At 45.7% G+C, this 27,047-nt stretch overlaps 1 protein-coding gene across 1 annotated transcript; it reads left to right on the top strand.

The window, feature by feature from the left end:
• Positions 1-18,607: 18,607 nt before the first annotated feature.
• trib1 (tribbles pseudokinase 1) lies at positions 18,608-26,763 on the top strand. The gene is made up of 3 exons (XM_080858695.1): positions 18,608-19,248; positions 20,076-20,368; positions 24,385-26,763. Exons 1-3 carry the CDS (start codon positions 18,955-18,957, stop codon positions 24,866-24,868), a joined length of 1,071 nt encoding a protein of 356 aa, XP_080714821.1. The 5' UTR covers positions 18,608-18,954; the 3' UTR covers positions 24,869-26,763.
• The last annotated feature ends 284 nt before the right edge of the window (positions 26,764-27,047 follow it).

The raw sequence follows: 27,047 nt of genomic DNA, 5'->3' as shown, positions 1-27,047 counted from the left end.
CAGCAGAACTAGAGTATGACTCACAGGGAGTCATTAGCCTCGCCAGTCGTGGAGGGAGCTGCAGGGTCTGTGTATGTGTGTGTGTGTGTGTGTGTGTGTGTGTGTGTGTGAGAGTGTGTGTGTGTGTGTGTGTGTGTGTGTGTGTGTGTGTGTGTGTGAGAGTGTGAGTGTGTGTGAGTGTGTGTGTGACTCGCTTTGCTGGCAGCTTTTTCTTTTTCTCTCTTGTTGACGTTCTAGGAAGACTCAACCCCTGGTGCATTTTTGGGATTTCTCTTGCAACAGGGCTGCAGGTGGGGGTGCCGGGTCACTGACCTGCTTTTATTATCTCTCCACTTGTCATGTTGACGCAGTGACCAATTTCCTACATACACATATTTATGTGCCGACCTAAGATATTACAAGCCATGTCTAATTTTTTGTAATGAGGCATATTATATTATATATATTTATACATATATAAATTAACTATATTGTGAACGAACAACTCTTGTTTCAGCATCTGTCAACTTCATTTCAATTCAGTTTTGTTGAAGACAGTTGAAGACAAGCAGGTAGCAAACCCAATGTGTCATCAGTGAGCACACTAAAAGAAGCAGGACCTGATATCCAGGTTAGTGTCCCTGCTGTGACTGCCAAACTGCCATCCGCCCGTAGCAGTTTCTGCTAATGGTTTAAAAAGCCCGTCTCTAAAGTGGAGCCTGTGCAACAGAGAGCGTTGCGCAAGCACGACTTTATCTTCATGTGGCTGATCGGAGCTGTCAGAGCAGCAGACCTTCAGGCTTCTCAGCTCACTGCCAGCAGAGAGGACAGGCCCTCAGCCTGGCACCAAACACTGGCTGTGACGCAGACCAAGATGTGTGTTTGTGCGTAGGTATTTGTGTGTTCTTGTGAAGGGAAGATTGTGTGTGTGAATGAGTAGCTATGCATATTGTGTAGGCCCTCAGGACGTTTTTGTTAGGTCAATACACAGGAGACACAGTGTTTTGAAGGCCCACGCTACACCTCAGCACTGCTGAATGTACAGTTAAGATATGCATGTCCTTAACCTTAAAGTTCTCTGTGCTTTTATTACAAATAAAGTTTGATTTGATTTGATTTATTAAGTCCTGATTCTGGGACGTTTGTGTTAAAACATGTACTTGACATTTCACTATACTTTTCCCAGACCTCAGGTAGTGGTATGATTCATTAGGAATTTAGCTCTCAGACAATATAACCTTTGCTCACGCAAGTAAATTCAAGGAGAGAAATCCAGCCGTCTCTGCCAACATGAACCGACAAGCTGTCGTCTCAAGAACATGGCTCTGTGATAGGCCGGAGGGGGAGTCTTCTAGCTGTCGTCTCCAGAACATGGCTCTGTGATAGGCCGGACTGGGAGTCTTCTAGCTGTCCTGTCCAGAACATGGCTCTGTGATAGGCCGGAGTTGGAGACTTTAGCTGTCGTCTCCAGAACATGGCTCTGTGATTGGCCGGAGTGGGAGTCTTCTAGCCGTCTGCAGTGGGCCCAAGGGTGGTGGTGGGTGTCCCAGGGGAAAACCTGTCGATATGAGAGGCGAAATTGGAGCTTGAAACGGAAATGTGAAACCCAGGGAGCACGGGGCAGGTGGACGGCTGGAGTACACACACAACACTTCTCTGACAGAGCCTGAAGTAGAGAGGTGTAAAGAGGCCGCTCAATATGGGACATTTTGTATGCACATGTTTGGTATGTGGTTTTTAAAGGTGTGTGTGTATTCTGTGTGTTTTATATTTTGTTGGTGGGTGTGTGTGTGGCTGGGCGTGAGCTGGGCCTGTCTTAGTGCCCTCTCATGTACGTGTGCATACTAGGCCAGAGAGGGAGGAATTCTCAGCTGGTCAAAGGGGAGGGTGGTCTTGATGAAGCACCACAGGCAGAGGGACGTCAACAGGGAGCGGGCCAACTCCAAACGGGGGCCCCATGAAGAATCACAAGACCACAACACTCATCTTGCAGAGAGCAAGTAATATGACAGGGCTGTTACAGACAACTAGGTCTAGGAAGGTGTCACTAATTGGGAAAATCCCTTTGAATTTCAAACCCAAAGAAGAACGTTTGGCTTTCCCCTCTTTTGCAATTCCTTTATTTTTGTGTCTGCTTTGTTCAGACTGGGGGGTACTTAGTGTATTTTACAACTGGGTATTTCCAAGTTGTAAATCATCTCACCACAGCTTTCAGTTTGGAAGGAAGGTGTAATTTCTTGATGTGTGAGATTAAAGAGGAAGAATTCTCCTTCCTGTTGGCACGGTGTGGCTTCCTAAGCAAGACTCAGGCCATCCCCCCACGCCTTCATCAGATCTGAGAGAGGATACAGACTCCCAGAGAGAGAGAGAGGGATACAGACTCCCAATGAGAGAGAGAGAGAGGATACAGACTCCCAGAGAGCGAGAGAAAGAGAGAGGCCACAGAATGCCAAACTATGTATGTTTTTTTGTTATTTTTGGAATATTCTTTTGTTGATTTGTTGATTATTTTTATTCAACTCTGTTCATTTTATTTTTGTCTTTCTGTATGTGTATGTAATATGTATGTGTTGAATCAGCTTTGACAATAGTGTTCAAAACATTCATGCTAATAAAGCTTCTTTGAATTGAATTGAATTGAATTGAATTTAGAGGATACAGACTCCCAGAGAGAGAGAGAGGGAGGATACAGACTCCTAGAGAGAGAAGGGGGATACAGACTCCCAGAGAGAGAGGGGGGATACAGACTCCCAGAGAGAGAGAGGGGGGATACAGACTCCCAGAGAGAGAGAGAGAGGGGATACAGACTCCCAGAGAGAGAGAGAGAGATAAAGACTCCCAAGGAGAGAGAGAGAGAGAGAGATCCTCCGTGTAGACTGGGCTGTGCTAAGCTGGCATGCAGGCATGTGTGAAGTGTTTCCCAGCACCCCCACACCAAGTGCAGTCCATTAACGGGAATAAACAGAGCAAGCTTTAATCACCACGGTGGCAGAGCAGCAGTTGTTCTGTGACAGCAATGGATTGTGGGAAGGAAAGATACAGGCACTCGCTGGGGCTTTGTTTTGGAAAATGTGGCAAGTGTTACCATGGAGCCCGTGTTTGATCTCATGGTAATTAGCCAAACCCATTGATTGCACAACACTTTCCCCATTGGCTTGTCCAGTCACCTCTTCAAACAAGAGCACGCGGCTGTTTATGTTTATGGTATCAGCCGTGCCCGGACTGGGATGACTCTGTGGTCGGGCAGGGACTGGGCCATTCAAAGCCTTTTTGTTTTTCTTCTGTCCATTCTGAGCCACTCGATAAGATCTTGCATCGCACTTCTTTTAGCTGTGCAAATAGTGCTCGTACAGAGTAGGGCCTTATGAAATCTGTTTTATTTTTTGCCAGATTCTGTTTTCCGTTCTTTTTCTTTTTTTTTCTAGATTCAGTTTTATCAATTTGATTAAAATTGTACTCAAGACAAAGGGTACTGTCACTCACACGGGAAAAAATGTTGCCCATGTATCGCTATCTAATTATAATTTTTTTTATTCTGCACAAGTCCGTTTTAACCGGATTTCCGTTTCCGCGTTTAACCTGATTTCCGAGACTCTGGTCCACGTTTTTCAACATCATGGAAATCATAGGACCCTAACAGTAATGGATGCTTCACACATACACACCGTACTCATCTGAAGGTCATTCACTTGAGGTAGTTCCCCAAGTCGGTGGTGAGTTGTGGGTAGAGAGCACAGATGGTGGATTGAAGGTCACACACTCCTCACATGAGGCCACTGGTGGTGTGTGGTGGGGAGGCGGTACAAAGACCCCTGCAAATCCCCCCATGTTAAGTTACCATCACGAGCATGAACCGAGAGAGAGGAGATTACCACCCAATATATACATACCTCAAACAGGCCACGGAAAAGCTGGGATTGTATGTCCTTTCATTACTAAACATTAAGTACATATACGTAACCTATACTGTGCAAAATAACATGTTATGCAAAGGAAGGGATTAGCATAATGTAATCATGCAGAATTGTCCAATAGATGTCCAGGGTACTTATGTTACTCCATAGTGTCATTTCATAATAATTTCAAACTATTGCCATATGGAGCTGATTGTAGACATTATTTGCATTTCTGTGGCAGGGGTCTTGTGCAAGTGTAGCTGGTGGTGAAATAGGATGTGTGTCTGTGTGTGTGTGTGTGTGTGTGTGTGTGTGTGTGTGTGTGTGTGTGTGTGTGTGTGTGTGTGTGTGTGTCTGTGTCTGTGTGTGTGTGTGTGTGTGTGTGTGTGTGTGTGTGTGTGTGTGTGTGTGTGTTGGAGGGCGGCTTTGTAAATCGGCCCAGCTTGCCTTTGTACCAGTGTTTACTGTGGTCTGTTGTGAGGGCCGTTTGAACAGGGTGGGTTGAACAGTTGTGCAACTGGCCCATTTGCCCAAAGCAAATATGAGCCTTCTGAGAAGGTGGGGGGGGGTTGTCCATGTATAGTGTTGCTGTGTTTTTTCCACTAGTGTCGTTGGGTTTTAATCTCCTTCGCTTGCACAATATGCAATTCATATGAAACTCAACATATTGTGCAACATTTTGCCTTGTTTAAAGGTCACTGCAGACCAGGGTATCTTAACCTCAACAAAGACCATTCACCTGTTTTCCACTCTGACACATGGGGCCAACTCTACGACGGGTGTTCAGCCTGCAAGTTTCTGGTCAACATCTTAGCCTCAAATAGCCTCATGTGTGCAATTTAAGAACAATGATCTTCACCCCTTTAGTTGTCCACGCCTAACTTAACTAATCGCACGATGATCAAGTGTTCAAAGGAATCAGATGCTGCATGCACTCTCAGTCTATTGGGTGAGCCAGACCTGAATGTGACGACCCCATGTTGAAAATTGATTCTTAGGAAATCCTATTTAACTAATCTCTTTGAGCGGATTGCTCCTATCAGTGAATATTCAGAATTTGATCAACTGCCCAGACAACTTCATTAAACAGCCATTAAACAGGCCTCTATTCTCATTAAATCACAGGTGACGAACATTTAAATGCCTCTTGGATAATCACCCTTTGTAAATTGGTGATTCATTTTGAACACCTGATCATCATGCGATAAACCAAGTTAGACACGTCAAAGTGAAAAAACACCCTTTGTAAATGTGCCCCAAGATGCCTGGCTTTGTTATCTTTTAACTTCTATGAATATTGAGGAATCATTCACCAGGTTTGTTGTGATTGTTGCAACCAAACATTTTGGTTGAAATTGTAGAGATTTAGAGTTCAATAAAATCAATCGTAAATAATGCAGAATATGTTTTGCTGAAATATTGTGATAATAAGAGAAAGCCAATGCAGGTTGCAATTTTTCTCTTAATAGAGCCAGATTGCTGCAAAAAAATGCAAAGTCATTAACTTGAGATACTTAAAGAAAAATGCAAAACACTGAATTGTGGGAAATCCTTGAATTTGCGTGAATTTGTGAAAACGCAAGACGGCAAAACCCTGGAGGTACTGATGAATGTCTCTTGCTCTGCTGACTAGCTTTATACTATTCTAAAGGTCAACACACTGGCACGACTGAGCCTTGGGTTGGATGTGGATGTGTTGTGTAGACAGAGATGGGCTTGTGAGGACCTGTACTGCTCTTGGGTGCATTCCTCAAGCACCTGAACACCGTCATAGAATCCAGAAATCCACTGCAGCCACTTTCACGCAGAGTGACACAAGTCCGTATGGAAACACACATTTCACTTCTACTCTAGTTACATATAAAAAAAAAGAATTATGATTTACAAACCTACAAATTCAAACATAAACTGGATTAATTAATTGCCATTCAAACTCTGTAGAGTACAAAAATGTCGGGGGGGCACTGTGGCGCAACCAGTAGCCCCGACCACATTCAGGCTTGATGCCCATGGTTCGATTACGACCTGATGTCATTTCTCCTGTCCACTCCGCACCTCTTATCCCTCTCATTTACTGTCCCACTCTTTACTTCAACTATCGATTAAAGGCCAGAATGCCCAAAAATAAATCTGCCCAAAAAAAAAAAAAGTCCACGGAAGGCAAGGGACCAACGAGAAGAGACAGCAGAGTGAGCTCGTCCACCACGCTCCTCCGGCTGGAGCTTTGCCATCAGACTTGTGACAGTCAGAGCCACATGCACCAAAAACACTCCCACTATCTCTGGGGACAGATTCAGAAACGTTTGAACCAGACTACTGGGAATTCCATGTTTACATTCTGGCAGCGCCCGATGTGACGTCCCACAAGGAAGTGTTCACTCCGGAGACCGGAGGGACTGCTTTTTATCCCGCACAAATTCTGACAACGTTCCTCCAAACATGTCTTCCTCCCTGGAACATGTACTGTATACACTGGATGATAATTTTCACCAGCGTTTACCTCTGGCAAAGCTCGAGCTTGAACAGTTCTGTACACAAAGATTAGCACAACAAAGGGGAGATGTTAGGGCTTTGGACAAGATTCAAAAAGCCGGTGATGATTTTCCATGCTGGCCAGACATTCCAGTCCCTCATTTGTCACTTGAGTCACGCTGCCATTCAGCCCTTTGTCTGAGCCCTGACGCAGGCCATGTTCAACTCACCCTGAAAACAGAGCAGCCTTTGAAATGCAGTAAATTTGAAATTTAAAAATGTTCCTTGGGCATTGCGATGATTAACGCTGGGACCACACACACGCATGGACTGGGTGAACAGACGCTGGAATTTTTCCCCTTTGCTGAGCGTCTCAGGTTAAAACAAGCCATAATGGATTCACATTCAGGATGGACTCAAATATTCTGAGGATGTCCTCTGCCATATTGTTCCAGTCCAGTATTGTTTGCCATGTCAACAAAACAAAAAGCAACAACTACACATTATACAGCATGTGGCTTGATGGATTTATGATGCTCATCCAGTATAATTAAGTATAGCTTTCCTGTGCTTCTTATAGGATTCTCAGGATAACTAATGGAATAGGTCTTTACTTTGTACTTTGTCTGCTATTTAATAGTGAAGTGCAGACCTTCCATATGTTGATGCTTTACAGGCTATATACAGACGGCATCAGCCTATTCCTAAGCCTAAGGTGAAAGACACATCAATGATTCCCACTTCTTCAGCATAACATATGCTGTTAACCATGCTCCTGTTAAGACAAATGAGTTCTGTGTTGGAGGAGTCACCTTTTATTCATTACACTCACATTTATAGCATGTTCTTTGTTTTGAGAGGTTGTGTCTAAAATATGTCTTTGGTTTTATATCGAACCTCAAAATTAGTACGACCATTAAACATCCCCACCCACTGCATAAAAGCCTCAATTAACAGTTACCAATAGATTCTCCTGCAGACAGCAAAGCACCACACACTTCATATTTAATTTAGACTTCTTATCTAGTCTGCCAGCAAGTCACCTCTAAGGCCCCTGCACCATAACTAGAGAAGAAGTGCAATCGTGTCGTCAGTGAACACAGGTACAGATTGGCCAAACCCATGAAGACCCACAATGACAACAGCATCTCTAAGAAAGTGCTTTAGACCAACAATGACAAATGTCTGAAGGCTGACATTTGTTCATCTGTCTTCCAAGCATGTTGGAGGTTATTTGTGTGCATTTGTTGACACTTTAGAGGGTCCAGACATGTACACAAATACACAAATACACAAGCTGATTACAGGGACACACACGGTGGAAAGGGCACAGTAATATTGAGGAACAATTTCGATTTATCATGCCCTCACAGTAACATCACCATTGTCCATTTTCCAGTCTAGAGGTTCTTTTTTTTTTTTAACTGCAAGTTTGAATTTTTCCTCCTTTAAAAAAGGAAATGCAAGACAGCTTCCCTTGTGTTCACTGATGAGTTCACATAATGATTTTCCATCAGAACCAAATGAATATGCTGTGGAGAGGCCCATTCCCTCCGACTGAAGACTCATTCACCACACCATCATATCCAGAGATGCTACACATAAGAGCGTTGGGCTGGTGCCACCGTGTAATGTGTCTGGGCAAGACAGGATGTTCACTATTTGGAGTTTGCAAGTGTGTTGCTTACGATGTGTGTCCCAACACACTGCATTTTCACCAGGCATTTTGGGTTCATTCTGGTAATTTGATTCAAACCCTCAGTGCCAACTGTCAACACACATCAGCTAAAAGTGCAAGAGTATTATGGTTTCCAGTACATTAGTATGATATATGAGGCGTTCCTGCTCCAGAAGCTGGTTTGGAGAGTATTGTATTGAGTGAGTAGCCTGACGATGTCATACTCATAATTTTAGTCAGAATATGAGTCTGATACTGCTCCATTGGGCTTTGATTATTTATGGGGCGTGTTTCAACCTAACCAGGAACAAAAATGCCTCTACGCTAAATTGGCTATACCTAGAACCAATCGGAGCAACGTTGTATGACCATAACGTAGACCATCGGGGCCAGCTGATACATTCAACTTTTACCGGATTCCATAGGAAGGACCGCAAAAACATCTTTTTGCGCTGTCAATGTCTTCTAAAACCACTGATCTCAAAAAGAAACTGGATGGCGCATCCCATGGGATGAAAGTGAGGCATCGTGGCGGCCATTTTTTTGGGACCACTCCTGCTTGAGACCAATGATTATGACAGGCGATGAATATTAGATATAAGATATTTAATGAATTTGCATATTAAGCATTATAGTAATTTCAAGTTTAAGGGATGAGACACTTCTCTGGGCTGATGAGACACTTCTCTGGGCTAATGAGACACTTCTCTGGGCTGATGAGACACTTCTCTGGGCTGATGAGACACTTCCCTGGGATAAGGCACTTCTCTAGGCTGATGAGACACTTATCTGGGCTAATGAGACACTTCTCTGGGCTGATGAGACACTTCTCTGGGCTAATGAGACACTTATCTGGGCTAATGAGACACTTCTCTGAGCCGAGACACTTCTCTGGGCTGATGAGACACTTCTCTGGGCTGATGAGACACTTCTCTGGGCTAATGAGACACTTCTCTGGGCTGAGACACTTCTCTGGGCTGATGAGACACTTCTCTGAGCTGAGACACTTCTCTGGGCTGAGACACTTCTCTGGCCTGATGAGACACTTCTCTGGGCTGATGATACACTTCTCTGGCCTGATGAGACACTTATGTGGGCTGATTTGACACTTCTCTGGGCTGATTTGACACTTCTCTGGCCTGATGAGACACTTCTCTGGGCGGATGAGACACTTCTCTGGGCGGATGAGACACTTCTAAGGGAGGAGACACTTCTCTGGGATAAGACACTTCTCTGGGCGGTGAGACACTTCTAAGGGAGGAGACACTTCTCTGGGCGGATGAGACACTTCTCTGGGCGGATGAGACACTTCTCTGGGCAGATGAGAAATTTCTAAGGGAGGAGACACTTCTCTGGGATAAGACACTTCTCTGGGCTGAGACACTTCTCTGAGATGAGACACTTCTCTGGGCTGAGATACTTCTAAGGGAGGAGACACTTCTCTGGGCTGAGACACTTCTCTGAGATGAGACACTTCTCTGGGCTGAGATACTTCTAAGGGAGGAGACACTTCTCTGGGCTGAGACACTTCTCTGAGATGAGACACTTCTCTGGGCTGAGATACTTCTAAGGGAGGAGACACTTCTCTGGGCTGAGACACTTCTCAGGGCTGAGATACTTCTCTGGGATAAGACACTTCTCTGGGCTGAGATACTTCTAAGGGAGGAGACACTTCTCTGGGCTGAGACACTTCTCTGGGATGAGACACTTCTCGCGGCGGATGAGACGCTTCTAAGGGAGGAGACACTTCTCTGGGATGAGACACTTCTCTGGGCTGGGAGGAAGCTGGCCCCGTGGCCATCGCAGCATTTCACCCTTCTCTATGTTTGTCTGTCTGAAGCTGTGTGTGTGGAGCTCTCAACCACATTTTACACCGTCACACCAACCCCTGGCAGTGTCATCCAGAGTTACATGCCAACAAACCGCTCTCTCCGACTGTTTAAAATACCTGTGAGAACTGGGGTTGAGACCAGGTCAAATTCACATTCGTTCTAATGGGACAGCGGTAGCTAGCATTGTTTTGTAGGCATCCTTTTTTGGCAAACCTGGAACAAGGTTCCTTTGGCCGTGCGGATTTACAACTCTTCAGGCTCCTGTTTGTGCGCGTAGTTCATGGTAATTAGCCCTTAAACAGCAGGCTATCTGGTGAAACGCTGCCATTTAGAAAATTACAACAGAGCTCTAGAACTTGGCTTTCTCCACAGGCAATCCAAATTGCTGTTCTTTCTTAGCCAAGGCACGGCAGCTTTTTGGTGGTCTCTTATAACAGCTTCATTCTTTTATCATGAGTTATTGCTGAAGCCAGGGTGTTATGGCATCCTTTTTTCTCACCAGGCAAATATCACATCGTTTCAGAACTCATGCTGTACACGCACAAAACAGATTCCAGCTACCTTATTGTAGAGAAAATATTTAACCCTGGAAGATGAAAAGAAGCTTTTTCCCATGTTCACTTCAAGCATCTGGATCATGTTAGGGCATTTGTTTGGGGTGGGAACAGCATAAGAGAAAATGTAAAATTCCTGCAAGGAATCTGCACTGCGTCCTTTTCCACACTAACAGTAACCTGCCATCCATAACATTCTTGTCCGTTTAAGTTACCCAAGAAGTCCTGGCAGTGTAATTCAGTGCGTGTGTGTAGTCATTCCGGTACAGTCTTAAGGCTTTATTTGAGGTGTTGACTGCAGATCTGTTAAGCTTTGCCTCAGCTCTCGTCGGGTCACAGCCCCTATGATCCAGACTAACACTCCTCAATCAAAGTGCTGGTATGCAGACATAACATGAGACACCATCACTGCTGTGTGTTGGTGGGAGATCTATCTCTCCATGGACTTCTCCTGAACCACAGCGCACCCACACCAAAGAGGTTGTGGCGTAGGACAAAGGGAAAGGTGCCATTTAACAAAACTGGAGTTTTTATGAAGCAGAATGTAGCTTAGCCATAGCTTAGACAAAAGTAAATCAATACACAACCAGCCAGGCTAAAACAAAGAATTCAGTCACATAGGGTTATGTAGTCATTCAGTTTTACCTTACATGGATTTATATTATGTTATTAGAAGAATTGGTATAATATTTCAGGATGCAAAACCAAGTGTGGTATACATACTGTATAATTTACTGTCATCTAATATTGTAAAGAGATATATTACAGCCACTACGTTACAGTTCACATTATATCAGTGACACCGCCTCTGTGGTAATCACATGTCATAAGTAAGACAGTTCATCCATGGTCAATTTATGAACACTCAGTGAATACGTTTAAACTGTGATCCTATCGTGACAGTCACGTCCATCGTATTTCTTTCACGACCATGAACATAAGTGTGAATAACTCACTACACTCATCGGCACATGGACAATATAAACAGATACAAACAACCAAAGAGGGAATGAGGATTGTTAATACACATCACGACGCAGCAGCTCAGTGAGCACTAGATGCGAGTGCTTGTCAACAGGTTTGCAAATGATCAACAGTGAGTGAATAGCCTCCGTCTGCGAGCAATCGGCCCGAGGAGGTAGGATGACGGGTCACGCTGCCACAGCCTGTTATTATGAGACATTACCATTAATAATACATGTTTCCTGCTCCGTTAATTACATCCGCCCACAAACTCTCGCACAAAAACACCTCCAGCCTCGTGGCTAATGACACTACGACTGTCTGAAAAACAAACCTGCCGTTTGTACTCCGAGCAGAGTAGCTGACGAATCTCCCTCCCCCTTCTCTCTCTCTCTCTCTCTTCTGTTAATCGGTACACGTTCATGGAAATTGCCGTTGCGTAACCCATACACACGGCGCATGAGGGCTGTCGGCTGTCACGTCTCTCCTTTCACACCAAGTGCACTGGAGGCTGACCACCTGCGCCTCTGTGTTGCCAGGGTCAACCAGATTCATGAAGGCCATATGAGGCCAGTAGGTCTGAAGCACCCACAAACGAATGATTGGATGTTTCCTCATCAACACCATGCAACTCAGAAAGAGGTCATCTTTACCCAATTAGCAGGAGAACTGTACAGCTTTTAGATTTCCAGTGAAAAGCACAAACAGAATGGAAAGGGTGACTGTCATAACAGCCATCTTTTAGGCCCAATGGCGTGTACGTATTTTGATGAGAATGTGCCCTTAACCAGTTTAACCACAGACCATCGCTATTAGATAGTTCACGCCATGCTTCATGTCCCTGCCTTAAACCACTGAATTTGTTTTCTTTTGCAGAGGAAACACAGAGCTTGCCTAAGGTCATGACTCATGCAATATCATTTTATTTGGGGGGCCCCTTCCAGACTGGGAGCGGTAACATCTGCACCCCTGGCAATGGTGATAACATTTCCCTCCATACAAACCTCTGCACACAGGCTCATTGTCTCGTTGCTCCTCTGTGCCTCCTTTGGCAGTGCCTTGGTGTTGTGAGTGAATTAATTGGCCATTCCTTTCATGGGATTATGAGGGTAAATCTCCTTCATAGCACCACTATGCTGAGAGCCACTGAAATCCTGTTACATGGTGGTATTGTCGTGCAATTAATTGCTTTTTGAAATGCTAAGCCACATCTGCCAGATCATTTCAGAGAGGTTGACTCACCCGTGCGAGAGTAGGCTTTAGAGCTGCTCGTAATGCAGGGTCGCTGAGAAGTAGGAACGCTAACCCCTGCTCTCCATACACACACACCTTCCTGAATGGAAGCCTATTATCAACAGAGAGGTTCAGATGGGAAGCTTCATTTGTATTCACCTCTGATTCCCTCTGACGAAAGTGTGTGTGTGTGTGTGTGTGAGTGCCTGGTAACGACCAAGATTCATTTTTCTCATATCCAATACCAACCCCCCACACCCCTGCCTGAACATATCACCTGACTTTTGGTTAAAGAGCAACACATGACAACCTCGCGTCTCTCTACCCCTTCATTGCACAAACACACACACACACACACACAGCAGACTGGGGCAGGAGTAGGTCACATGTGTTTCGCCGAGCCCCCATTAGTGACTGGTCGACTGCTCTCCATTGGGCGTCTGGCAACCATGTGGAGCAGAGACGGGGGACTCGCTGGCTGCTGTCTGTCTGTCTCCAAGGGCGACGAGCGTTTCCTGCTGGCGACAGGAGCAGCAATGAGTCATCATCAGGCAATGGACAGCTTGCGCCAAGGCGATAAGACTGGGGCTGCTCACCACGACAACATACAGCTTAACCCCTCACTCTCAAGACTAAATCCAAACATGCTGCTGCACTGGGAAGGATGGAACTGGGTGGATTTGCTGACTGCAGCAGGTCATGGGTTCTACTGCCTGGGCGCACAAGCACAGATTACATGTTCAGATCACACAGGGTTAACAGGATGGGCCTGGAAAACTTTGGTGCATGGGAGAAACATGGAGATGCATTTTCCAAGGTCAACATGAACATGAACAAGGGGTTTTAGGTAAAGTGTCTTCACATTTGCGCGTTGCTGACGAGATGGTAGCTCAACCTGCTATGGAGAATTTGACACTAAGGTCTCACGGGAGTGCTGCCTTTTCTTGGTTTTATAAAAGATAAATAGCCTATGCTGATGTCAGGTACTACCGTATCGAAAGTGTCACCCAACTGATATACTTTAAATTGGGCAACTTGTAGCGCAACGTTTTATTAACTTGTAGATCTCGAGAAACATTAAGTCGGCGGTATCTTTTGGCAAGTTGTCACATTATTATGGATTCGGGTTAATCTGCTTAATGTAGGCGACATAACATTAAAGGACTGCGTGTAGCCTGAATTTTTTGCCACAAAAAAAAGATCTTTATTGGTAAATGCCTTTGTATCACTTAGAAGAGCTGCAGAATTCACAGCTAATTCTGCATTATGTGATCTAATCTGGTGCTCATGTTCAGACACATCCCTCCACAGCTCCCAGGCCCATTGCACTAGCAGCCTACCTCTGTGATATCCAGACCTCTCATCTCTATTGCCCTCCAGTTGTGGATCCACACTGCTGATAACTATTAAAACAAATCTCTCTCTAACTAACGTACCTCAGTGTCACTTCAAAGGGATTCTTGGTAACTCAGTTTAGTTTGACCATTTAAATGTCAATGACTGTGTAAATGGGGTAGCCTTAATCAGTCAGTCTGACACCCTAGGAGCTCAGTGCACAGCAGCGGTGGAGTTAAGTGATGCCCTGCAGTGATAGCAGTGGGGAAAAAAAGAATGTGACAGTACTGCCAAACTGGTTTGGAGCCATTCCACCTTGAAATGATTTTTGCTCCAAATGTACTTATGTAACATTTGAAGGGATATGTCTGTGATATATTATGTTCACTTCAGCATAACATTTCTGAGACGGTTACAATGGCATGCCAAAACTTTGAGAACCCCTGGTTAAAATGTCCGTTACTGTGAATAGTTTAGTGAGTAGAAGGTCAACTGACATTCTTTTCCATTTTTGAAGCAGGCTTAGTGTATTCTTTTTTGGTGGAAAAAAGAAAGAAGCACTGTGCAGAAGAGATTTGAGCTTTCAGATAACGTTTACCAAGTTCTCAGACTTTCATTAGCTAGTTACAACTGTGGCTTGTTTGCAGTCATCATTAGGAAAGCTAAGAAGATGCAAATGTCAAAGCTTTATAAATACACTTGACTCCTTAAACCTTGGCCCAACAATCAGCAGCCAGGGGCTTCTCTAAGCAGCTGCCTGGCACTCTCAACTTTACAATAATTGATGCCCACAAAGGACCATCTCCCAGTCCACACAGGCTGTGGGTGCTAGTAAGTACTGGCCATGGAGGGTGCCCAAACCTTTGCCGGTGTGGCGATGGCCCTCTCATCACTGCTTGCAGTTTTAATTTTATTTTGAAACTGTAAAAGGTGGACATAAATGAATATTTAAAGAATAAACTATTAAAGGAATGTGTCTCTAACTTCATGCCTTTTGAAAACCAGGTCATCTTTCACTCACTTCACTATTCACAGTAACAGAAATGTTGACCTGGAGTGCCACTGTATACGTGAATTTATTTTTCAAAACTCTACACCCAAGTAGCACAACTCAGATCCTTTGCAAAATGAAACACTCTTTGAAAAACTATACACTAATTTATCAAAACCATATTTTGTTACCATATGAAACACACACATATGACTTAATTCTGTTTGTACCAGAAACACACTGCTGTTGAAAACCTAAAACACTTTTAACAATTGTACTCAGTGATTATAGTAGTGTAAGTGAAATACACACAGAAAGTGCAAATATACAATAAGACCAATGCTGCAGACTGATGAAAATACAATTTATTTCTCTCCATATACCCAAATCAGTCAACATGTCAACATGGAGAATCACAACAAAACATGTCCCACTTTTCATGCTACTACAGTAATGTGCATAACACTGTAAGCTCATCAAATATCAGACGTTAAATTCTGTACATTACAGTAAAAAAAAAAAAAGATCTTAAAAATCTGAAAATACAGTACACATAGTATTTGTTTCATTTGAACCTGATGTCTTTTCAGGATGCGTTCCAGTGTTGACTGAGAGACCCGATAATGTTGGCTTGAATTTCTCTGAGCCTGATAGCATTCATGGCTAAAAGCATGTTTATGATCTCTCTCTCTCTTGTTTTTGCGTGAATATGGGCCCCTTTTCTCCTCTCAAGTTAATTTGATACGTTTGGTCCTTTTCTTCTTTGAGCACATTTTCCTCCTGCTTTAGGTCTTCCTCTCCTCTACATCCACCTCGGCCTCTGGCATGGCCTCTGCCTCTTCCTCCTCCTCCATGGATTCCCCCTCACGCCCTCACTCTTCTTCTTCGGACTCCTTCCATTTTGGTTGAAGACAGGTGAACTCACCTGCTTCATTTCTATAGTGCTTAAACCTGTTTGTTGTGTCTACAATTAAGCACTCTTGTATTTGCGCACTTGATGCCTGTGTTTAACCAATTGGCTCATAGGTGTGGTCATTTGACAGTCAGTGCTTTGTAATTGCAAGGAAGTGACATCATCTCTGTCTGTAATGTATACGAGTGTGTTTAGTGTTTTGACAATCACTGTGTGTATTGTTTTGCAAAAATTGTGAGCTGACATTGTGCAACTCTGGGCCGATGTTTTGCTCCTTGAGTGTAAGGTTTTGACAATTGCGTAATACTTTAAAAAACGATATTATCATTTCCGGAAGTCATGGTTTCTGTGTTTATGGTTGTTGAGCTGATGAAACATTTTACTCCCAGAGAGACAGCACTTTTGCATCTTTTGATTGCCCGTGTCAGTTCCTCCTCTGGCTCCTCTTCACAGACAATTATTATTGAGAGTGGTGGATAACACTGCTGTAGTCTGACTGGACTGACCAGAGCTGTGCTGTTGAGTCCTAAGAGATCTGGAAGCATGATGGATTGGGAATCTTGAAGACTGAACTCAATCTGGGATGGGAGGCTGCTACTGCGTTGTGAAGAGTTAGATAGTTGTTGTTCTGCATGTCCTGTCTCCTGTTGCAGCTCCCTGTGTCGTTAACAGATGAGTCAGCTAATTACAGTGGCAAGCAACGCCTGACACAGAGCTTTCCTCCTTTCCCATCAGACCAAGTGGGAATGACCTCCAATGGCCTCACAGACATGCCCACACACCTGTTTCTCTCTTTTTCACACACACACACACACACACACACACACACACACACACAATCAGTTGCTGTTATACACACACATCTCCAAACAAATACATGCAAACAGGCACGCCATCCCTTTTTTATACAAACTATCCACCAAAAAAACACACACTCCCACTCTGTATACATAACACCAATGCGATACCACTTCCTGACACCTGTTTGTGTCAAAACAAAGGTGGAAATGTTCCCATGGACCCTGGCACATGTGCCACACACTGGGAGAGTACACTCTGGTCCGTCTGAGCTCTGGAAACCTGTTTTCCACTGACTCCACCAGATGACGGGCACACTCATCGGCTGATGAGCAATCCTGGAAGAGGAGTGAGAAGACCAGCAGTGAAAGAATGCAGTGTCTCTAAAAATAGCCGTGGTAGTCATTTCAGACCAATCTACAGCTAATCCATGTATGGACCTGAGGTGTATGCTTCATGTGCCCTAGCTGTTCCACTGATTACTGAGCATTGCAGCCAATAAGATCAGTCTTTAAACCAACTTCACCAGGGGCCTCGACATGACTAAACATTAAGCACGTTTATGGTGCAATGAGATTAAACGAAATAAACGAAATCGGAAATAGGTGAGAGAAAACAGTGTGACTGCAACAAGATTAATTCATTACATTCACCTTGAAAGAGAAGCGCTACACTAAAATGTTGATCCTGTAGTTCTACATCTGCCTACCTCCCGCAATTCCAGAAACAACATTTCTGAAAATGAGAACATCATGCTTGAAACGTTTGCCCTGTGTATGTGTCATCTTCCTCATTGTAGTACTTTCAAATCTGTCAGCAAGTGATTGTAGAGCAAAATATACGTTTTACTCCTTTTCTGATCATGCATTCTTACCAGTGCTTTATATAACTAGCTTTCTTTACACTGTCTGCATTCTTGGGTTCTAACTCATCTGACTCTCAACCAGGAAAACCTGTCTCACCCAAACACAGCTGCGGTTGCTGGCATGAAGATACAATCTGGGAATACATATGTACTACACAGTCGAGAAAACGGGGACTTGGCAATCAGCAGGCCACATTCTATTGTGTTTCATTCTTTCCATGGTGACGATTTACGCGATCCACTTTTGGCTGTGAGCTTTGCGCAGTCAGTTCGCTAGGCTATGCAGTCTACCCTCCTACAGGACTGGATGTGTTTAACAAGAAGTGCAGCTTTTATGTGAATGCCAAACACAGCGCTCGCCACTCCAAGGCCTTTCCCTTTATGGAGATGAGTCATCTGCACATTCACAAATATGCTCGGAGAAAAAAAACGCCTGTACGAATTCGTGAAGCGACAGCTTTATCTACGTGACCCGCTGTCTGTGTGCACACGGGCTCGTATGTGTTTTAGAGAGAGAGAGAGAGATGAAGAGAAGCAGTTTCGATGTTTCATTTTGTGCATGACTTGTTGTCACCGTTTTTCAAAAAAAGGAAAACATCTCCAGGAATGAACGGATTTGTGCCAACCATCAAGCCAAAAGAGACGTGTAAATTCCGACCATAAACAACTAACAAGTGTGTCGTAATGTTGGTTAATTATTGTCTACATAGTGACACGTGTTTTGAGTTGCAAAAATGAAACATTACAAGGAATTCCTTCATGATATCAAAACTCTATACAATAAAGAAAGTCGTGGGCCTGTACCTGTAAAGAGTCAGGTTAATTAGCTGCGCTTGAGATATCTCAAATGTGGCACAAAGCCAGAGTAAAGGTAACATTGCCGACCTAAACCAGCATTTTGACATTCAGCACCGTTCCTCCCAGGGTGGTGATTGCTCAATCTTCGAGGCTATGCAATGTGTCACCAAAGAGGCAGAACCGGGCGGAGTTCCAACGGCGGCGCGCTTGCGAGAAGGGCTCTGGAAATAGCATCGTAGTTTTTGCTAGACAGTCGCTCTCTCGGGGTCACCTCCGCTCTGCGCTTGGAATCTCAAATGGACCGCAAAACGGGTTGAGTAAACACAGCTTGCAGGACTGGAGCAACTTATTATTTTTGCAGAGTGGCACGCTTTGTTTGAGTCCTGCTTGGTTTGGATGTATTGAACAGTTTGGTTTGATCTCGTCGTCTATAGGCAATGGATAAACAGCGCGTCAGAATGTCCGATGCATACACTTCATAAGCCTTACGCGGGTACAAACAAAGTCATCAGGCTTTTGTGTCTTCGGCTTTTGAATCAGACCATGGCACGTGAGTGTTTTTTGCTCAGACTATGATTTTCTAACGAAGTCATCCTGTGGTATTGGTACGGATATTTTGTGTGCGCAGCGAAGGACCGTTTGACATAATGAGCGTGCAGTGGAACGTCCCTGTGCCTTGCATCCGCACGGGAAGGTCTTGGCACAAACGTGTGGACTCAGACGAGCCGGTATTGAAATGTGCCCGGCTCAGCGAGTCCTCAAGTGACGCGGGGCTTCTCGGCAGCTCTCCAGGATCCCCCGTGAATGTGGGTCCCTTGACTGGCACCGCGACCTACCAGGGTCCCTCCCGGGTCTGCCAGTTCCTGCTGCTACCTTTAACGGACCGGTCAGGGGTGCACAGCGCTCTTAACATTGAGACAGGAGAGGAGCTGGTGTGCAAGGTAAACCCAGTTCCTATTTCGAGTTTATCGTATAGTTTTTAGGCTACGGGGCATCTGTCATTACTCAAAAATGATCTTAGAATTGATCTCTCAATTCAAGCTCATGCAAATGGTAAAATGTCTTGCACTTTACATGTATTTTGTGTGTTTAGCTCCCAAGCACCTTACACTTAGTTCAGCTTGCAGTGTAATCCTCTGCCGGACTGGAGATGTTATTCATTCATCATGTAGATTTGCATATGCGTCAGCTGCGTACGCGACGTGTGGTTGCAGACATATGATATGCAAAACATGTCAGACAAGAGCGCTAATGTTCCGTAATTGGTCTGCCAGACTGCCACAATGATGCCGACTTCAAAAGTCGAAACGTCCTCTAAGATTCATGTCACCATGAACCTTAATACATTTGCGTCATCACACACTACATCATTCTTTTAGAAAAAGTCATTTTCAATCGAAGCCCTGCAGACGTGATCTCCTCAGGAGCGACTGTTACTCTTACAAATCACATGATGATCACAGGCTTTCCACACAGCCTTAAAGCAAATAGAATTCCGTTCAGCTCATTACTTCAGGAGGTGGATTGTGGGAAACTGTGGATGACTGTATCTCTGTGCCCTCCCTCTGTGAACAGCTTCACTCCAGGCCATCATTGTGCACATCATGCATGTTGAAGTTACATTTCACATCAATTGAACCATAAGCGCTTGAAACCACAGTAGCTTAAAATGGCGAAATATCTTCACTGTCATGGGCTACCCTGTTTTGTAATGCAGCAACACCACTGACTGTCTAATGCGTATGATTCCTATGGGGTTTCTTCTCAGGTGTTCGACGTGGGTCTCTACCAGGAGAAGATCCGGGCCTATGACCTGCTGGCAGACCACGGGCACATAGCGGGGATCCGGGAGGTGATCCTGGGGGAGATGAAGGCCTATGTGTTCCAGGAAAAGGACTACGGGGATATGCACACCTACGTGAAGAGCTGCAGGAGGCTGCCCGAGGAGCAGGCGGCCAGGCTCTTCCAGCAGGTGGCATCAGCCGTGGCACAGTGCCACCACACGGGCATCGTCCTGGGAGACCTGAAGCTGCGCAAGTTTGTCTTCACAGATGAGAAGAGGTGAGAATGTGTGTGTGTGTGTGTGTGTGTGTATCTGCTGTTGTGTGCGTGTGTATGTATGTATGTGCATGTACTCACCTGTGTGTGGGAAGGTTTTCGGGATGTGCTTGCGTTTGTATGTAGGTCAAGCCTGTGTGTGTCTTTGTCTACTGTATGTGTGTGTGTGTGTGTGTGTGTGTGTGTGTGTGTGTGTGCATGCACGCACGCAGGTGTGTGGGAGTTTGGGGGGGGGGGGGGGGGGTCAGGTGTGTGCTTGTGTCACCATGCATGAAAGCCCCAGACAGCAGAACCTGTGTGACTGCAGCCCTGTAGTCGGACAGTCCCAGTTCTGCTTTCACTGAGGGACTCTCACTTCCCCTCCACCCAGTACGCTGGTAACCAGGTGACCACATCTGCATCTCTCCAACCGCAGCCTAATCGCACGTTAGTCACCGTGACTGAGTCACGCCGCTGGAACCCAGGCTCTTCGTGAGGAGAACCATATGCGCTGGACTAAACACAAACAGGTTCAGGCACATGATCCGAAATTACAATTATATACGAGCTTTCACCGGGGCGTCGATTAATCATACACTTGTCAAGCCAGATAACGTACGGTAGAGAAACCTGAAGTCAAAGTATTCTTCCCCAGTGAGTCATGAGAGGCAAATAGCTTCCTCACCCTAAATCAGTCACTAGGCAGGTCCCTGCGCTGGCCTTTGAGCTGGGTTATGGGTTACGCTGAAGCGCCAGTGCTTTTCCTCCCGTAGGTTCATGCATTAGTCATATCTGGGACAGGATTTTCAAGTGTGTGTGTGACCTTTGAGAGCGCAGCACAGAACTGAAAGAATGGACATGGACAGGCTTGTGTGCTTGAGAGAGAGGGAATGCGTCACCTGTCTCTCTCGCTCCACTCCTCCCTCTCTCTTTTTCTCATGACATCTCTCTTTCTCCTTTATGACACGGAGCCGAACTGAAAGAATGGACATGGACAGGCTTGTGTGCGAGAGAGAGGGAATGTGTCACCTGTCTCTCTCTCTCTCCACTCCTCCCTCTCTCTTTTTCTCATGACATCTCTCTTCTCTCCTTTATGACACGGAGCCGGGGCAGTAAAATGAGTCATGCTACTGTGCACACAGGGAAATAAACCTCATAGCTGGAGATGTGATCCCAGGGAGGTGTTGTGCATGACTCCCCGGTGCCCACAGGGGGCGCTAGACACTGACCACCATCCCTGTTGACATGACACACACGCCACTGTCACTCTGACCCACACTGACGACCCGTCTGACCCAGACGAAAAGAGCCATTTGTGAGCACAGACTGACATTTGCTCGGGAGCATCAAGCCACACAGCGACCACAGCCCCAGCACTGCCACTGTCACTGACCTCCGGACAACAGTAGTGCAGGGCACTTACCATAGCAACCAGCATCAACAGTGGTGCAGGGCACATACCATAGCAACCAGCATTAACAGTGGTGCAGGGCACATACCATAGCAACCAGCATCAACAGTGGTGCAGGGCACATACCATAGCAACCAGCGTCAATGTGGGAAGTGCTAACCTCACTAAACTCTCTAAAACAAACCAGCCTGAAGGAAGGGGAACAGAAGTAATATCTCTACACTCTCAGGCTGTACATTACACTGAAATATGGCTCATGCCTCTGGGGGGGATGAAGTCATTCGGGGGTGGGGGTGGGTTGTGTAGTGGCAGAGATGTTTGTAGAGCCTAGGTGATAAGGGAGAGAATATGTGTGTAGTGGCAGAGATGTGTGTAGAGCCTAGGTGATAAGGGAGAGAATGTGTGGCAAACTGAAACTCCTTGGTGGCAGTGTTGTGCAATGTGCTACTCGGAGCAGTCCTGACAGGGCCTGGAGGCTTGCTCTCTGTGTGTGTGTGTGTGTATGTGTATGTGTGTGTGTGTGTTTGTTTGTGTGTGTGTGTGTGTGTGTGTGTGTGTGTGTGTGTGTGTGTGTGTGTGTGTGTGTGTGTGTGTGTGTGTGTGTGTGTGTGTGTGTGTGTGAATGTGTATGTGTATGTATATGTGTGTGTGTGTGTGTGTGTGTGTGTGTGTGTGTTTGTTTGTGTGTGTGTGTGTGTGTGTGTGTGTGTGTGTGTGTGTGTGTGTGTGTGTGTGTGTGTGTGTGTGTGTGTGTGTGTGTGTGTGTGTGTGAATGTGTATGTGTATGTATATGTGTGTGTGTGTGTGTGTGCGGATGTGTGTGTCACTGACGTGGCAGCAACTGTTTGAGGGGTAATTAAGAGCTGGCTGGCGCCACAAGCATGAGACCCAGGTGCAGAGAGAGAGAGAGAGAGAGAGAGAGAGAGAGAGAGAGAGAGAGAGAGAGAGAGAGAGAGAGAGAGAGAGAGAGGGAGAGAGAGAGAGAGAGGGTGAGGGAAAGGCAAGTAGAGAGAAAGGAGGAGAGATGTTAAGTCAGATGGACAGAGGAAGAAACATAAGGGATGAGGGTGCTGAGGGGTAAGGGAGGTGTAGAGGTAGAGAGGGTTGGGGAATGGAGGGGGGGACAGAGGGTGAAGAGGGTGTATGAAATAGAGAGAGAGAGAGAGAGATAGTGAGAGAGAGGGAGAGAGAGGCAGAGAGAGAGAGCGGGAGACAGAGAGAGGGAGAGTAAGAGGTGGCGAGAGAGAGAGGGAGAGTGAGTCTGAGAGAGAGAGAGAGAGAGAGTGGGAGAGAGGGAGAGAGAGAGAGAGTGGGAGAGAGGGAGAGAGACAGATACAGAGGGAGAGTAAGAGAGAGAGAGAGGGAGAGAGAGGGAGATAGAGAGAGAGAGAATGAGAGAGAGAGAGAGAGAGAGAGAGGGAGAGAAAGAGATACCAAGGGAGAGTAAGAGAGAGAGGGGGAGAGAGAGAGAGAGCGAGAGAGAGATGCTGTCCATTTCAGTAAATGAGAAGTGAGGACCTCACACTCGCTCATGACTCACTTGTTCCACCTCGGTGTCGCTATGTGAACTGGTGTCCTGGTGTCATCAGCAAGCCTCTCAAACAGCAGGCCTCTCAGGCACGGGTGAAACACTATCTGCATGGCAGCTTCTACCGCAGATGATATCACACACACACACACACACACACACACACACACACGCAAACACACACGCACGCACGCACACACACACGCACGCACGTACGCACGCACGCACACACACACACACACACACACACACACACACACACACACACACACACACACACACACACACACACACACACACACACGCACAGGTTAACTCCAAACTATTAAAGACTACAGTGGGATATGGTAGAATAGCATTTGTCTAACTGGAAAAACTGCTACACATAGAGAAGAGTGTGTGTAATGTGTGTATGATAGATTTACACCGTGCATGTTAGTGTTGTAGAAACAGGCTGTGCAGTGTTTTGTTTGAAACCAGGCCAGTATGTTACGTGATGTCCTCCAGTAGCCGGGGTCAAACATCACTCTGTCTGAGAGGGAGTCCAGAGTTCCTGGGAGGGAAAGACGCATTAAAACGATGCACTGGAACTCGCAACAAGCCATGAAACCCTAAACCATCATTTCTTGTTATTCAACTTTTCAACTTGATGTTGTGTGTGGTCAACATTTCACAATAGGCTCTCAGTAATTGCTGCTTCTCATTCTTAGACAAACAGCGGTGGCGTACCAGCCCACAGATCTGCTTCCATTCTCCCTCTGCCAGAAGAGTTCAACTTTGTAATAATCTCCGTGAATCACTTTTATTCACAGTGACTAATTATTTCACTGTGCATATATTTTATAAAAACTCGTCATCCAAAGACTTGCTGTTAGTCTTGCACTGCCAGTTGCTAGTTGTTTTTCTTGGTTGGATATCACTCATTGTCTGTGAGCGATAAAGCATCTTTCTATCTGGCCCCACATAGGCATTCCTTTCTCCTGTAAACTGAGTCATAATAACTGACAGAAAATGAGTATAACGTTTGCTCTGTGCTCATAAAACTGAGTTGAAGTTAAAACTCTGGCTCTCTCTCTTTCCTTCTGGTTGTCTTTCGTTTAGGACCCACCTGAAGCTGGAGGGTCTGGAAGACTGTCGCATCCTGACAGGAGATGACGACCTGGTCTCCGACACGCACGGGTGCCCTGCCTACGTCAGCCCCGAGATCCTGAGCTGCGGCGGGGGCAGCGGTTCCTACTCCGGTCGCCAGGCCGACGCCTGGAGCCTGGGGGTGATGCTCTTCACCATGCTGGTGGGCCGCTACCCGTTCCACGACCCCGACCCGGCCGCGCTGTTCTCCCGGATCCGGCGGGGCCAGTACTGCCTGCCGGAGGGCCTGTCCATGAGGGCCAAGTGCCTGCTGCGGAGCCTGCTGAGGAGGGACCCTGCTGAGAGGCTCACGGCCGCGGAGGTGCTCATCCACCCGTGGCTGCGGACAGGAACCGAAGAGGACACAGCCAGAGGGGGGGAGCAGGAAGTGGGCTCCGCGGACCAGGCAGTGCCCTCAACAGACTCAGAACCAGAGGATGGCGACCTCTTCCTTTAATGGACCTGACCTTCACGTTGTTTTGTTGACGTTTTTCTTCCCAAAGACTTCAATTGTTTTGGACCAAAAAAATGCTCTTATTCTGAAGCACTAGTTTGGGACACTTATTTTTTTTGTATTGTTGTTGGGTGTTTTGATGTTTTTGTTGTGGGTACTTAAGTATGCGTTTGTGCCCTCATGCGCAATGTACTGTAGGTTCTGTGGTGGTTTTAAGGGCATTCATGCGTTCAGCCAGCGTGTGTGTGTGTGTGTGCCCGGAGGAAGAAGACATTCGGTGCTAACGAACTGCTCGCTCTAAGAGCAACACACACACACACACACACACACCACACTTGGGGGGTCTGAAGGAAATGAAGAAAAACTCCACAATGAAAAAAGAAAGAGCCAAAGCTCTAATGTCAAGCTGCAGCATCGCTGTGATGACTCACATCAGGCCAGACCTCAGGATTCACAACACATTAGCGAACACACACAGACACAACACACACTGCAGGCCAGAGGCTATAACTGACTCTCACACACACACACACACACACACAGAGACACAGACAGACACACACACACACAGACACACACACAGACAGACACACACAAACACACACACACACACACACACACACACACACACCACTGTTGGGTTATGGCTCATTCAGCACAGAGAAACATGTTTGTGCATGAATACTCACACTGTAGTTTATTCTATATCAGGTTCGTCATGTGTTCACATCAACCTCACAACTCTCTCTCTCTCTCTCTCTCTCTCGCTCTCTCTTCCCCTTCTCTCTTTCACTCTCTATCAAACTGTCCCACACCCTGCGGTGTTGAGTAGGGCTTGAGGAGGCAGTATCATGTTGCGCGCCCTTCTTTGACCCTTTGAGCACAGGGGCCCATTAGCCATCCGCTAGCTCAGCTGATAGCACACCACTGACAACCCTCTCCTGCTGTAACACCAGCCCCCATTCAGCTGCATCATATTAAGTAGCATAGCAGTTACAAATAGCATTACATCTAAAGATAGTGTTAGTGATTAGATGACGACGGTATTAGATTCATAGTTATTTTTAACGATAACCAATTGCCATTACTGACACATAGTGTTGGCAGTTAGAGACAGACAGCATAGCATAGCACTTGTTGGCACGTATAGCATATCAATGGTAGCAATATATTAGCAATTAGCACAGTGAGAGCAAACCTAGCACAGTCTGCCTGCTACAAGGTTCATGTCGACACTCAGAGATGGTTTCTCCTCTCCTGGAGCTGTTGTGTGTCGTCTCAGCCCAGGACATGTCCCCCCCAGATTCATAGTGACCCCGATCCATCCTCCCCACTCTCTCTACGTAAGACGACAATCATCAGTTAATAACTCTGCACAGCTGATTAGGCGATGTTAGCGCCCCCCCCCCCCCCCCCCTGTTTAAAAATCGTTGAGTATGAGGAACAGATTCAGGTGAGCTGCATTGTGAGAAGTTGTATGACTCAACACCTTGGTCTTTCAGTAGAGAGAGGGAGGGGGAGAGAGTGAGAGAGAGAGATGGACATCTGGGAATGGTTTGCTTTAGTGTGTGTGTGTGTGTGTGTGTGTGTGTGTGTGTGGGTGGGTTTTGTACTTTCACTGTTCACAAAACCCACAGTCACAGGCCAACTGTGTTGAGTTACCCACTGGAAGCTCTCTCTTCCCCTTCCATTAATAAGAGCAGTTCAACCTCAGATGTTATTTTCCCATTTATCCCCAAGTCCTTTCAGCACAAAATGCATTTTCCCTGACACGCTGACCATGACTTAAAATGCCAGATGATAATAGCTCATAAATGATACTGACAGAAGTGCACAAAGTTCATTTTGCACTGTGAATTATGTATTTGTGACCGAACCTTCAGGCGAGACCCAAAAGGTTAAACTACAAATCCTTCATTGTGTAAATGAAAACTATGTAAATAATGTACATGTACATTAAAACTATGTGGACAAACAAAACACAAGTAAAGATCATTTTTTGCATACTTAATTTGTCAGTCTCGTCTTCACTATCCACATTTATGACTGCACAGATCCGCTCACACACACACACTATCTCTCTCCAACACACACAGACAAGCACATACACACACACTATCTCTGTCCAACACACACAGACAAGCACACACACACACTGTCTCTCTCAAACACACACAGACAA

Source organism: Sprattus sprattus (assembly GCF_963457725.1).
Source record: "Sprattus sprattus genome assembly, chromosome: 20".
NCBI lineage: Eukaryota > Metazoa > Chordata > Actinopteri > Clupeiformes > Clupeidae > Sprattus > Sprattus sprattus.
This window is presented reverse-complemented; position numbering and strand designations above follow the sequence as displayed.